Source organism: Micrasema longulum, unplaced genomic scaffold (genome assembly GCF_059751315.1).
Source record: "Micrasema longulum isolate JH-2025_06_02 unplaced genomic scaffold, ASM5975131v1 h1tg000331l, whole genome shotgun sequence".
NCBI lineage: Eukaryota > Metazoa > Arthropoda > Insecta > Trichoptera > Brachycentridae > Micrasema > Micrasema longulum.
The window spans coordinates 67812-83454 of NW_028277535.1; the positions used below are offsets into that span (position 1 = coordinate 67812).

General features: G+C 31.6%; 1 protein-coding gene across 2 annotated transcripts in view; it reads right to left on the reverse strand.

Moving 5' to 3' along the window:
- The window catches only part of mol (dual oxidase maturation factor 1 mol), a 273695-nt gene that overhangs the window by 28347 nt on the left and 229705 nt on the right, over positions 1-15643 (reverse strand). For both annotated transcript variants that reach the window (XM_088225100.1, XM_088225099.1), the window contains one exon: positions 6063-6197. In XM_088225100.1, the coding sequence (XP_088081226.1) occupies positions 6063-6197 (135 nt within the window). The remainder of the gene's footprint in view (positions 1-6062; positions 6198-15643) is intronic.

A 15643-nucleotide genomic window follows, 5' to 3' on the forward strand; every position in this document is an offset into this window, starting at 1 on the left:
CTGAAAACGCGTCAACAAACTATTTTAAACAATCTACAATACCTAGAATATGCGACCAATATAACAATATATTTAACGAGGCTGATATTTTTTGTGACAATGTATGTAAATTTAGGTAAAAAATTATAGAAATTTTGAGAGAAGCAGACATTTAACATTATTATTAAATAAATATTTTTTCATTTCGTTTCTTTTACATTTATTATATTGAACATAATTTAAATTATTGTATTAAGTGTAAACAATTTTTTTGGTGTGTGCATGAGTTTCTTACACTAATATACAAAGAAATTGGCAATATATGTGAACATACTGTTTGTTTACCTAATAAAATAAATAAATAAATCTTCGGGCCAAAAGGCGCAACAAACTCCTGTCTTAATAAATATACTACGATTTTATCGTTACTGTAAACTCGTACATATTTACATCCTTACTGTAGGTATTACTTTTCTATGAGTTTTAGTAAGAAATACTCCTGTACGTACATTGCTTGACACGTCATGGCCAAAGAATGGACGCTGACAGTGCATACCTGACAAATACCCGACTACAGGTAATATACTGTAACTAATGTAAGTACATTGTCTAGAACGATCCAGTTTCTCAAGTTGATGACTTTGGAACCAGCGTGTTCCTGATGATAATCTCTCTAGAGGAAATATCGCTACATCCGGCATCGCACTCGGATAAAGGAATCGCCCATTAAATTATCAGATTTTATTTATTTATTTACAAATTATATCAAACATTAATGAGCTAACCATAACTTTCTAATAAATACTTCAAACTTGTTAAAACTGACTGAGAGAAGAACGATGATAGATTTACTGAATTTATTTAAGATTGTTAACTTTACATGGCACTGCCCAAAACTATTAGCACTCATTAATTTCAAAGTAACTGGACGAAGTACCTTTGTTTAGTTGCAACAATGAGGAACTTCAGCCCTACGGGAAATTGGATACAAAAAATGTTTTCTTGCGCGGAGTAAAAATTAGAGCTGTAAATTGTACCTCAAAGTTTCCTGAAAATGTACGGAAAAAATAATAATAAACATTTTAATAAAAACGCACTGCTTTGAATGACGTCACTGGTTCATGTGAATCAACCTATGATTTAGAGCTATGGAAGATTTCCGGTCTGCTTGTCGCTTCTGGACCAATGGGAAGAACTGAATGAGAAAAAGCGGAAATGAACCTCTGACGTTACACGCGGAGTTATTTCAGAAATACAAAACTTTAAAAAATCGTAGCGCTGATAATACGATATATAAAAATTGAAAAAAAATTTTTTTGACTTAGTTTAACAGTCTATTAACAAATAATAAAATTGAAAAAAACCACTGAACTTCCTCATTCGCGAACAGTATTCTCATATGATGCTATTCATGTACTTAGCAATAACTTTTCCGACGTTGCTGATATTTTTAACATAAAGTATAGTTTTCACAAATCAACTCTTTTAAATCATTTTAAAGATATTATTATATTATATAGGCCCAAAGGGTATATAACTTTATCCCAGATTCATGTAAATGTGGTGGGACTGCCAGGCTGAGGAAGGTGTTGACTGCATTTTTAATCTGCATTGGTCGGAGGGAGTCAAAGAAATTGTTGTCCGATGTAGAAGGACGTAAGCTGATTTCTTGTTTTACTAGTAATGACTTAGGACTTAGGATATGGAGATTTTGGTATTATTTATGTTTTATCTGGATTTTCATTGTTTACTTTTATGACTGAAAAAGCACACATAATGATAAAACTGTAATTACTTTTTAATATTATTATAAAATACATAATTTACTGCCTTAGGATGGGAAAGCTATTCCTAGTTAGGCAGTTTAGATGAACCACCAGCAAAAATAAAAAAATATGTACATTTACTTTTATTACTTCATTACATTTGTTGTATAAATAATAACTTGTAAATTGCTGTAATAATAATAAATGTAAAATATTTATTATTTTGGCATTTATAAACTTTCAGTAAATATTAACTAAACCAAACAAAACTTTTAGTTTGGTTTATATTTACACCTGATGATGGGTAATTCAGAATACCTGAAACTAGTTGTGTTATAATATATTAAACTCTTATGTGGTAAAAATTACAAAGTGTTTCGTTTTAAATAAATTCATTTTAAAGATGGTGAGCGGTAGTTTACATTTGTTACATTATAGTGTTTTCTATATTTACTTTTGTATGGGTACTATTCATTGTGTGTAAACATAATTTTAAATTATTATCATGTTTACTTTTTTTAAAGACATATTTTTTTTATATACTTATGAAAAAAAAAAATTTTTTTTACTTATTATTTTAATTTTATTTATATGCACACATTGTTTAAATTCTATTTTTTATAATCTAAGCACGTTGTTTATATGAAACTGCTGTGAGTTGTATAATATTGTTTTTTTTTCACATTAAATTGAAGTGTTTATATTCTATTAAATATTTGTTTGTGTGTGGTAAAAGGCCCAGCGTGTCGTGTGTATTAATAAATAAATAAAGAAAACATTTTTAACACTTAAATTTTCTCAAACTCTGAAAAGATTGTGGTAAATAATTCCATTGCGCGCGGTGATGTTACATCGTTTTACCACAAGCAAAAGACGGGATATTGTAAAGTACTGTACTGTTGAATGATTCTTTTTCAATAATTTATTAAATTTAATTTGGCCATTTTATGGCAAAATAAATTTAAAATCATAAATATACCGGTCATTTTCCATGCGTGCGTTCCCTATCATTGTCAATAACCGACTTAATCTCTACAGTAACTTTACTCGTACTATCCTTACAAAAACATTTTATAATTTATAAATATTTAAATAAATAACACTTTTTTATTAATCATAAAATAGTGAATAAAAAATCCATAGGATTTTTTTCTGTTCACCCATCATCATTTGATGTTGAACGATAAATGAATTTAGTGGTAAATAAATGTATCTCCATTTTAAGCATTAAAAAATATCTAATAACTGTGGAAAAAACATCATATTATTAAAAGCACATAAAAAATTAAATATGTTGCCTGCTCGTAATAATTAAACCCCCAATCGTACATTTTTTGATACAAGATCCATAAATTTAAAAAATGTATATCCATACATATCGACATCTTTCATGTTACTGATAAAAAGGTGAGAGAAGATAGCTTCATTTTACTTTAATTACTCGGTATTTTTATTTTACCGTTTTTTCACATTCCAATTACATAACTTTTTTTCGTGTTATGTATACCTTGAATACATGTTTTGTGGTGTTCATAAACGTACTAATAAATAAATTGAAATTCAAAAATTGAAACTGTCATTTTGATATGATAAAAGAGAAGGTTTTAAATGTCCATTTAAATGCTTGGTTTTTCCGAGGAAGTGGGTCACAAATCACGTTTCCCCTGTTAATAACATTATAATTTTAGTCACCCCACGTTTTGTCAAGATGACATCACGCATGCAGATTCCGCTATACATGTTCAAAACAGTTTATATTTAGACCACAGATTACGTGTCTCAATTTCTAAGCGGTGCCTCTGTCAGTAATGGTTACTTTTGCGGATCTCCACTAGGGAGATGCATCACGATGTGTTTTGCAAGCTGCCGCAAGGAGCGTGGTTCATGTTGCAAGTTGTCCCCAATAGTCACGTCTTGGAAGCGAATCCTTTACGGTAAATGTGGATATAGGTAATCTATAGTATTGATGTATGCGAGGGAAACGATTTGCCGATGAATGTTGATAAATCGAATGTGATGGTTTTTGAAAGACAAATAAAAGTATGACTAAATGTGAAATAACTGTGAATGGCGTTATACTAAAACAGGTAGAGGTATATGTGTATCTGGGAAGTATGTTTACTAGGGGTGCAATGACTGAGAAAGATATTGAGAGAAGGGTGAGTGCCTTACGGAAAAACGGCGTGATGGTTTGTTTATTTTGTAGTATTGTGATATTTCGGCAGTATTTCAAGAGACCGGCCGAAGTTTCAGTTTCAGTTTCGGCCAGTTTCGGCCAATAAAACGAGTTTCAGCCGCGGTTTCAGTTTAGGACAAAAATTGGCAAATACTTCGAAAATTGGCAAGAAACATGCGGACGGGATGTTTTGGATTTTTTTTTTTTTTAACAAGCAGACCTTTGTAAGTTTTTTTTTATTTAAACGAAGCCTCCCTAATAAACGTAAAAAACTATAAAAATAAAAAATATTAGCACAATTAGAGACATTGGATTGTTGTCCATTCAATTAATTAGTTGTTGCAGTAACATTGTCTAACATAAAAAATAAAAATTAGACTGATTTTGTGATTTGTTGCTAGTTATAAGATCTTTCATATTTATATTGTTGTAATTCCTTTATAGTAACTACTACTACTACTTCAATCACGCCCTTTCCCCGTAGGGGTAGGCAGAGAGAATAGACCGCCACACACGTATTCTGTCACACATTCCTAGCTTCTTCTACATTCCTACATCTTGTCATACATGTCCTTCGGTTCTGACTGCTTTTGACATGACAAGACTTGAGAATTTGGTTTTATCTGATCATGCCACGTCTTCCTTGGTCGTTCTCGTCTCAAGTTACCGTTTATTTTAACCATATATACTCGTTTCACCATTCTTTCGTCGTCCATTCGTTCTACATGACAAAACAATCTCAGAAAATCTTAACAAGTATATTTGACTTAGATTTACACTCTCGCGTTTTCATCATTCGTAACCCTGTCATACATTGATTTCCCACACATTCATCTAAGAGATCGCATTTCAACCGCGTTCACTCGGCTTTCATCCTTCCTCTGCCAGTTTCATGTTTCACTTCCACATTAAAACTAAAACTCTGTTGTGCTCTGCCAGTTTAGCTTCGATTGACATATTTTTATTAGCAATTACTGTGCTTAGCGCGCCGTTCATTTTGTTGCCCGCATCCTTGGAACATCTTTTTCTACTCTTCCATCTCTTGAAAACATGCCTCCCACATGCACAAATTCTTCTACTTGTTTGAGACATTCGTTGTTTACATTTATTATGCAATCAGTAACCTCACCTCCCCTTTCAAATACCATCACTTTTTACTTGCTTGCTTTTTTAAAATTTTATTTTATTGATTGGGGATATAAACAGTAATACATGTAAAAAAAATATAGCAAATAAAATATACAGAGAATAAAACCAATGACAGATATCCACAAAAAAAACATGAAATACTCGCACAATACATGTTAGTGTGTTTGTGTGTGTGTAAGTGTAAATGTGTGAGAGGGTGGGTAAGTGGGTGTTGTAATGGAATGAGGGTGGATATGTGTGTAAATATCATTGCACAAGTGTCAAAAATAGTTTTATGTATAACACATAACAATGAACCAAAAAACGCTGAAAATATACAAATATCCTTTTTAATTTATGCCCTTTATTTCATGGCGAAAGGTTTAACAATAAAAACCGCCTAATTTTGGGCGTTTTAAAGTGACTTTGAACCTTAGAAGTAATAATATAACATAAGTCTCGGTTTCGTTTTTTGCCGAAACTAGAACAGAAGCCGGAATTCGACTTCGGTTTTGGTTGAAAACCTTGTTTGGTCAGTCATTATTATTTTACAATATTGCCATGGCACGGTTGGTTGGTTAGACGCCCAACTGTGAAACGCTTATTACCACCAGCTGACAAACCTCTCAATTGAGACTTAGGAGTGAGATTTAGCCTTAAAAAAATCTGTTAAAAAATTCATGTACCACCAAAATGTCTGGAGAATTAAAATGCGGTTCTGCAGCACTGCGAAACAAAACACAGGAACGCAAATACCTGTTTTTTTAATAAAAAATGTGTTTTATTTATTTTTGAAAGTGGTAGAAAAATTATTTCAACTTTGTAATACGCTGTAGATGAGATTTTGCATATTAATTATACAAGGTGGTAGAGCTGTCAGGTGACTATTCGTAGAAAAATTGTATCTACTGTGAGAAGCCTTATAAAAGCCTTAGACTTTAATTTCCCCTTTTGAAAATTTACTCTTTGCTATTGAGATAATACAAACCTTTTAAAATTTATATCAAACTTACCAAAAAGTGTAATGTTAACATGATCCAAGCCGATGTTTGCTCCCAACCTGGCCACTATCTTCTCTGTAGAAAAAGCTCTGTAGGAAGACTCTATAGTCGCTGTTGCTACGTGCCACCCGGACCCGTGTCGTGCCACTGAAACAAAACAACAGAAAATCAGTGTGCGAACTACGCCCAAAACTCTCCACTTCCACACGTGGTTCGAGAGAATAACTCAAGCTTTTCCTTGGTTTTTCCTTTCAGTATAACTGCAGGTAATCAATATTTAAAAACCTAACCTGACATAAACACGCTTATTATACACCAACAAACCTAGCTCATAAAATAAATGATTTATCGAAAGAAAAAAATAATAGAGACACGCCAATAGTAAATATCTATAGTTTGTAAAAAAAAAACACTGCTCTAGTGTCATAGTTCAGGGAGGAAATATGGGAATACGTCTGTATGAAGAAAAGTAAGACCGCGTTTTCTCAACAATATAAAAAGCTGTTTATTATCAATCTCAATAAGACTCTCCTTTTATTTAAAGCAGAGAGCTAAGCCTTTGAACAAGTCTACATCGTTCATCTCATGTTTGTAAAAAAAATACTGATGGCCCTTTCTGGTTGAGAATTTTGAGTTGAATTTTATTTCTTCTTGAATATGCCTCAGTGGTCTGGTCTCCATTCTATGCCAATCGCATAAATCACATTGAATCAGTCCAACATCGCTTGCTTCGAAAAATAGCGTGGATGCTTGGACTAGAGAGAGATAATTATTCTTATGCTGAAATAGAGTCAATGTTAAATATTTCTAGTCTACAAAAACGTAGAAATAATATTGACTCCATATATATGTTCGGCTTACTAAATGGTATAATCAATGTTCCATCATTACTGGGACAAGTAAAATTCAATATTCCGACTCGTAGATTGAGAAACAATGAAGTACTGTTCATCGATCAGCATAGAACAAACTATGGCCTAAATTCTCCAATGACCCGCCTTTGTCGTATTGTTAACTCAAGACAGGATCTGGACTTTTTTGGTTTAAGTTTACAACGATTTAAACGAGCACTAAATAAATAGTCCAGATCTTGTCTCGATGTCCCTTATGTTTGTCAATGCTTCTTTCTTTTTTCTTTAAATGTTTTAAACTACTCTTTTATTGTAATATTTAAACCTTATAAATTGTATACATGGACAATGTCCCTTAATAAATAAATAAATAAATAAATTTCGCAATCGATTCGACAAATAAATTGTGAACAAAAAATTGATGAGTATAATATGTCGTATTATATAAAAATAATATAAATGTAGGTTTATACCCTTATATCTTTATAATAAATATCGCCAGACATTTCACTTATTTTTTGTTTTTATTATTAAGAGCGCCATATAAAATTCTATTTATTTTTTACGCGTTTTAAATTTTCCAAGTAATTTGCTTGTTTTTATGGTCTAGTGCTAATTTGATTCCAATGCCAAATATTTGAATTTAGAAGACAGCCAAACGGTTTTTAATCCGAGTTATTTGTATAAAATCCAATGTCGAATAGCAGAAAGTCATAAATAAAATCACATTCAAGAGGTTTACTGGAAATATTTTCAATGTCTTGTTGCTTAAATGTGTTTTCTAAAAACTATAAACTAATATACTTACATTTCAGAAACGACTATAACATTATGTTTTTGGTATAAATTTGCGATAATAAAAAAAATAGTTAAGAAATTAACAGATTGTAGCCAATAAACATAAAATTTATTCACAATATTTTAGTATGTCCACATATTAACCTCTGGATTTTATAATCAAAGGACATTATACCAGCCAATGACTGCACGTAAGCTCTTAAAATGCCTAGACATCCATTCTTTCCCTCAATTTACCTAACTTTATATCTTATTAAATTATATCTATGTAGTGTGCAATATTAATATCATTAGGTTGACATTATAATTAATAAAATCAAATGTATTTAATTCATTCACGTATTAAATATAAAATGTTTCCTATGTTTGAATTCAAGGTACGCTAAATTTCTAAATTATTAAAACAATAAAATGGTTAACACTACACATTAATTTATTCATGTAATTTATTTTCTCTAGAAAAGCCATCTTACGCTATCTTACATTGAACAAAAGCGTTCCAAATATTTTGTTACGTTTTAGTTTGGTTTTAAGTTTGACAACAAACGTGTAATGAACGGTTTTAGTTTACCTTTGAAATTTTTAACCCTAGTACCTACTGCCCGTTGTATTACTGTAATTTGTAGCTAACTTCACAGTTAAACGATTTTTCTCCATATGGGCGACTCTATTAGATTATCACTTTAAGGGATTTTACCTTTTAATAAAACTAATTAATATTTTTACAAGGTGCACGGTCACTCGTTATTGACCATATGTACATATCGATTGTAACAGGCACTGATGTTAGGGTTACCATTTTAAAATGAAGGAAGTTGCTATTATGTCAAAAACTTACCGGTACTTGGAAATCTTATATGAATCAAAACTGCATGTTTCAGAACAACGCCAGCCGCACGCCTGTCTAGACCTTAAAATGCCTGTCAAATGCGGTAAACGCCTGATATTTAGTAACTCTAATCACGGTAAATCACCACTAAAGCCGAAATCCAATTTTATATACCACATTTTTCAGAATTTTAAGCTGCGCCATATGAACCTACGCCCATGGATATCAGTAAATTTTGGCGTTTACATCAAAAAATCCTCTTGTACGGCGTAAAATCAACAGATTTTCAAGATCAAGTTATTTTTTCTAATTGCCGTATATTCAAATATATTATTAGTATTAATCACACATAGCTGTACATATTTCTACAACCTATAATAGAGGGAAAAGTAGAAATAAAACGATTGCTGAGTAGGAAAAAGCATTCTTGGCTAAGTAGCATACGCAACCGGATCGGGTTTTGTGAGGGTACGGTTACCATATGACAAGCATTCGCCACATTTGGCAGGCATTTTAAGGTTATGGCAGGCAATCGACTGGAACTGCTTTGAGATAGGCATTTTTGAATTTCACGCACGTTCTTTGTGTACCTATAATTAATGAGAATAGTGAAGATTTTTAATTTTACATTCTAGAAAAAAAAACGTCTGTCGAAAAAAGTCTCGTCATCTGAAAAATATGCCCAAATTAATGAATAAATCTCAATATTTTATTCATACGTACTGTTATTCACTTCTTAAATATATATTTTTCGTACATTTTACATAAGACAGGCATTTTTACGAAAAATTAGTCATTTTGAGCACCTCGAACACACAAACCTTCATTTTAAAATTGGTACCCTACGTGTGTAAGAGTTGTCCCAGCTAGCAAAAGATCGTGACCGATACATGTAGGCCGCAATTGCATTGGTGCAATTTATGGTACATGATGGAGTTAACTCCTGAACATGGGCAAGATATCTATAGAAGAAGAAGCCATAATAGTTTTACATAGCACTTGTCATACATCCATTATTTTTTAAATTTATTTCACACTAAACAATTTGTTAGTAAATACTAGTATTGAACCACTTACAGACATTTTATAGGAGCTAAAATTTAAGATTCCAATACAAAAAAGGGACATAATGTTGAATAAAAAAATGTTTAAAAAATAATATTCCCATGAGAAAAAACAAAATATCTTTTTTATATAGCCTACTTTTTGATTTAAAACTAACCAATTTGGTAACTTTAAACCTCCTAAGCCTCTCCCCTACCAAACCTCGCACCCCACACATTTTCCATCATACAACTAAATATTATTAACTTTTTTTCAATTCATGTTATGACGCGGTGGTGATTGCATCCGCTTATAACTCAAGTATGTGATCAATGTATTTTTTCATAAATACTATACAACTACGGTGTAGGTGTAGTGACTGTCCTGACAAAGAGACGGGTTTGTTTCGAAACCGGTAGATATAAATAGTTAGTAGGTGGTTTTATACCAATATTTAATAAAATAAACATAAATAATATTTATCCAGTTGTGCTTCTTCTTCATTTTAATAATTTTTAATTCACTCTTCCGTAAAATTCACCTTATCGCACATAAGCCTTTTTGCCGTCAATATCTAAACATAGTAAGAAAAAATACACAATTAGTAATATTTTAAATTTATTGTCTAATAAACAACATTTATGGTCTAACTTTTATTCACTTGGAAATAAAAAAACATAGTAAAGCCATTCGATTGAAATATTAAAAAAGGTCACTGTCGAATCGTATAGGTTAGGTAATAAATAACTTCTTATTCATAAAACCATTAATCAAACTAAAAACTCACTTAAAAGTCGCTAAAATGCCGAACACTGAACGAAATATTAAATCAATGTATGATCGATAATATCATTTACGTCAAATATCCTCAAATAAATCGTCGGCGAATCATTAATATTGTTTAAGGAATCAAATATCGCTGTTTCATTATCGTTCAAACCAGAAATCGTGATCCTACTTGTTAAATTATAGATTACTAACATCTAAAATCCGAAGGTCACTACGAGCATATCATATGTGTAAAGAAATTAATTTCAAATTTGCCAGTGGGTTTTGTTAGTAAAGCAAACATCAGTCCGTCTTCACACCACAAAGGAGTTTGAGATCTTAATTCTGAACAATAGAAATTGAACTTTTTATTTTTATTTAAACAATTTAATTTATACAGGTGAGGTACCAAAAACGAAACCTACACAGATGCAACCCTCACAATGTTATATATTACGCTTATTTTCCTCATACATGGGTTATTAGTCGCGTATATTTTTTAACATTGTATTATTGCCAATTTGCCATTGATAATGCATGTGGGGTGGGGGTGATTGGTCTGTAAACAGTCTACCAAGAGAGGTGGATCTTTTTCACTGTAGGATGTTCAGGTTGCCAGTTTAAGAATTTGTCTCTCTTAACTATGTATCGTGATATGTATTAGCAATTAGGATGGTTTTATAAAAAAAATATATTTGTTAATAACTATTACACTTTTTTTTCATTTTATGTATCGTATTTTCAGCGCAATGATCATTTTTCGGCCCCGTAGTGTAGTGGTTAGCGCGTTTGCCTACAAAACAAAAGGTCTTGGGTTCGATTCTCGACGACGTCATCATCATTAGCATATCTTGATCAATTTTGCTACATGAAGGTAAGAAGCTCAGTCTTACGCTTCAGGTACCAATCCAGGAACTATAAAAAATATTTAAACAATTTAATTTATACAGGTGAGGTACCAAAAACGAAACCTACACAGATGCAACCCTCACAATGTTATATATTACGCTTATTTTCCTCATACATGGGTTATTAGTCGCGTATATTTTTTAACATTGTATTATTGCCAATTTGCCATTGATAATGCATGTGGGGTGGGGGTGATTGGTCTGTAAACAGTCTACCAAGAGAGGTGGATCTTTTTCACTGTAGGATGTTCAGGTTGCCAGTTTAAGAATTTGTCTCTCTTAACTATGTATCGTGATATGTATTAGCAATTAGGATGGTTTTATAAAAAAAATATATTTGTTAATAACTATTACACTTTTTTTTCATTTTATGTATCGTATTTTCAGCGCAATGATCATTTTTCGGCCCCGTAGTGTAGTGGTTAGCGCGTTTGCCTACAAAACAAAAGGTCTTGGGTTCGATTCTCGACGACGTCATCATCATTAGCATATCTTGATCAATTTTGCTACATGAAGGTAAGAAGCTCAGTCTTACGCTTCAGGTACCAATCCAGGAACTATAAAAAATATTCTAGTGTGTAAACACCCCATTCAGTCAATATTTGATATCAACCATGTCGGGAATCTAACCCAAGACCTCTTGAATGGTAGGCAAATACGCTGACCATTACGCCATGAGGCCGACAATTCCACGAGTCCGATTCCCGACATGGTTAAGATGAAAAATTAATTTGAAAAGGTGTTTTTATACTAGAACATTTCATACTCCCTGGACTGGTACCTGAACCGTAAGACTGATCATCTTACCTTTATGTAACAAAAATGATTAAAACGGCTGCGATTGGTGTACGAATGCAGTACCCTATGCACTTTTCGGTGCGGAAAGGGAATGATGGTGATTTTTTAAAATTTTGTATTACTGAAATTTTCCGCGTATGACTATTCAACTTTTCTTCCGCTTCTTCTCGGTTAGTTCCGGCGATTGGTCCGTTGACGGTAACCAAACCGGAAATCTTCCGTAAATCTCTTATCATTGGTTGATTCATATGAACAAGTGACGTCGCGAACGACGTACTTCGTATTTATTTAAATATTTTTTTGTGCATTTACAGAAACTTTTTGAAAATAATTAAATGCTATAATTTTTACCGGGCGTAAGAAAACATTATTTGTATCCAACTTCTCATAAGGCTGAAGTTCGTTAAGGTTTTCCTTTTTATGGTTTTTATGAATTATCTTTAAATTTACTGTTGAACTTGTTTTCTTTAAACATAAAAAAATATATACTTGGGTGCACATTGTAATTGGCAAGTAAATTTTAGTATTCAGTAAATTTCAAATTGTGTATCCACATTTAAAAAAATAAAAATAAAGTATTGAGGGGATCTGAGGGGTGGGAATATACATTTTTTCCTCTTTCATTTATCTGTACATAAATATTTTGGTTTGTATTGCGATGTCATTGCAATGTACAAAGGATCTTTTTTTGCAGCTTTATTTAGAAATAATTCAGTTAACTATCTTCTATGGCTCCCGAGACCAAATCAGCTGCGGTGGATGATAGGATTTCTGATCCCCTTAATGTCATATAATTTATCACCATATTTATAGCTCTTGGCCCTCAGTGGCATTCAATTGTGCTTGCTTTTTAAAATACAGTTACATAAATCAATAATTAATAATACCTATGGAGAATCAATCAATATGTGTTGGCAATAGCTAACCAATTCGTTTTGCATTATATGAATATGTACTACTATTGCTTGTAATTTTTACGCTCTTACATTGATGCATACGTGAGTTCATAATTAAAAGAAAACCACTACAAACACGTTTTTAAAATTTATTTATATTTGTATTTTGAGACAGTAAATGACATGTAAAACATTTTGATATCAGTAGTTAAAAAAATAACCACAGATATTACTATAGATAGGATATAACTTGTATGATCCAAATCTTTTTTTTCTTAGTGTAGGCGTTGTAGCCTGTTTTTCAAGAGGGATTAGCCTCCTGCGAGGTAGGTTTCCAGCTGTTGATCCATCTTTTTAGTGGTCTGCCCGGGAGTCATCTACCTTGGAGCTGGTTGAGCAATGAAATCTGAGGAAGTCTGGATAGCTCCATTCTCCTTACATTTGCATATCAATGTCTTCTCCATTGCGTCTCCCACCTAACGACATCTTCGATCTCATTTGCAAATCATATACATTTTTTTAATTCCAATAAGTCATTCATCATTGAATATAATGTTTAATGTTAGATTAATTATGCGTAGTTTTAAAGTTCACCGTTAAAAAAAATTAGTGTAAAATCAACCTTGAATTAAGTTTTCGCTGTGACAGAAAAGAAATAAATTATTTTAATCTAGAATGAATGCATATTATTAGCTTGTCACATAATTATCTATTAGAATAACTTTTAAAAGTAGCGATATAATTTATCGATGCGGCTTAAAAGTCAGTCCACCTTAACCTTCCTATCTTGCTTATTAATTCCAATCTATTAGATCCTGCCCTTGATTCGAACAGGCACTAAATTCAATCCTTATCAATGTACAAGGATAATTGATCTGATTTATAAATATTGCGTACGCGTCTTGTAGAGTCTCGCTACGGTAAAAAGTTACTCGTGACCTCACATAGCTTGACCATAGACGAAACATGTCACAAATGAGACATTTAGTGGCAGAAAATTGTTGCAATTAAAACTTTTGAGACAAAAATTCCACTTTCCATTAGGACAATTAGTAAAAAGAACATGTTTAAAAAGAATATAAAAAAATGGATAGTTAATGTAGACAGAAGTAAAATGGATCGTGTCATTCGGGCATACCAATTTTGAACTATTCTAGGAATGTATAGTTAATTTTTTATTTTTTACCGAAGGTGTACAAAGAGAAAATAATAATATTTGTTATGTTTTAAAGTTTTGTTGATTTATTACTGCATGTTGTCAATGCATAATCCCAAATACACAATAATAAAAAAAAAATATTGTTTAGTGTTCTCGTCAAGGATTACCCCTGTTAGGACATATTATTATTTTTACTATTTAAAATTGAATGTAATACAAAAACTAATAATTTAAAAAAATGAGAAATGTAAATGTAAATAAAAAAAAATGATGAATGAAGAATGAAAAATGAAAAAATACATATTTCAACCAAATACAAGTAAACATTATTTTGAAGTTTTGTTTTGATTTGTCGTTATTTAAAAAACATATATTTCGATTAAATAAGATAAACATTTACATTAACAAATTATTCAGTTATTTAAAAAAAAATATGGGAATTGCATTATTTTTTACCTTGCTTATAATATACAAGGTTTATATTTCAAAAAAAGGATTTTTCTGCTATTATATCACATTATTTTAGCTAAACCGTTGGAATCAGATAAGATATTCTAATGTGCCCATGCGACGATGAAACTCCTTAAGATGTCCCTCACCTGTTGATGCATTGCCCTTTATTCAGCTTTCAAATACAACAGCTGGAGGCGCGATGCAGAAGCCAGGGTGAAGATCTTTGCGACATCCCATCGGTGATAGGTAATAAAGAACTCACACGAGAGGTAGTATCATACATGATCAATATAGTGCAGGCAAGTGTTAAAATAAACCAAAGTAGGGAACAAAATGCTGAACACTCTTCTAGTGGAACGGAAGGCCGGTTGACAACTGTCAACAGGCCGGCTTCTCCGAAAGAGTTTTAAGTGGTTTCCTCTCCACATGAGCAAATGCTGAGAAGTATCTGATTGGCCCACATTATTAAGTTATTCGCTTGCCTCATTAAAAGGTATTTTAAGAATCATTATTATCTCCTTTTCCTTACTCAATAGTGCATAGAGCACTGAATCGGTTACCCAAATTCAAAGTAACTTAATCATATGTTACCTGATGTTAAAATGATCAATCTTACCTGCAGATGGCAGTCCAGGACAATTTTATACTGCAGTGAAAACCATATTTAAAACCTATATTACATATTAAGTTTGCCAGGAATCCAACCAAAGTCATTAAAAATGTATTCAATAAAAATAAAAATAAATCACAATATTAAAGAATAACAAAAGCCTAGAAAATCGACAAATATTTTTAGTTGTTTCTTCTGAAATCGTTTTGTTTTTTTTTTAGTTTATTTTAAATCAGTAAATGCTATGATAAAAATTATTACGTTATTATTATTTTCATTAGTCAGAACAAGTTCCCTAGATATATTATTTGACACTTTATATACATATAAGGGCGGGCATATTGCCTTAAGGAAATTTCTTCCTACCTACCCAAACGGTTCAGTTTGAGAAAATTATAAATACATGGACATATTGAATCTTACAATTTTATTCTAAAATTAAAAACAAAGATTAACAAAATAAAAATATATTTTTAAAA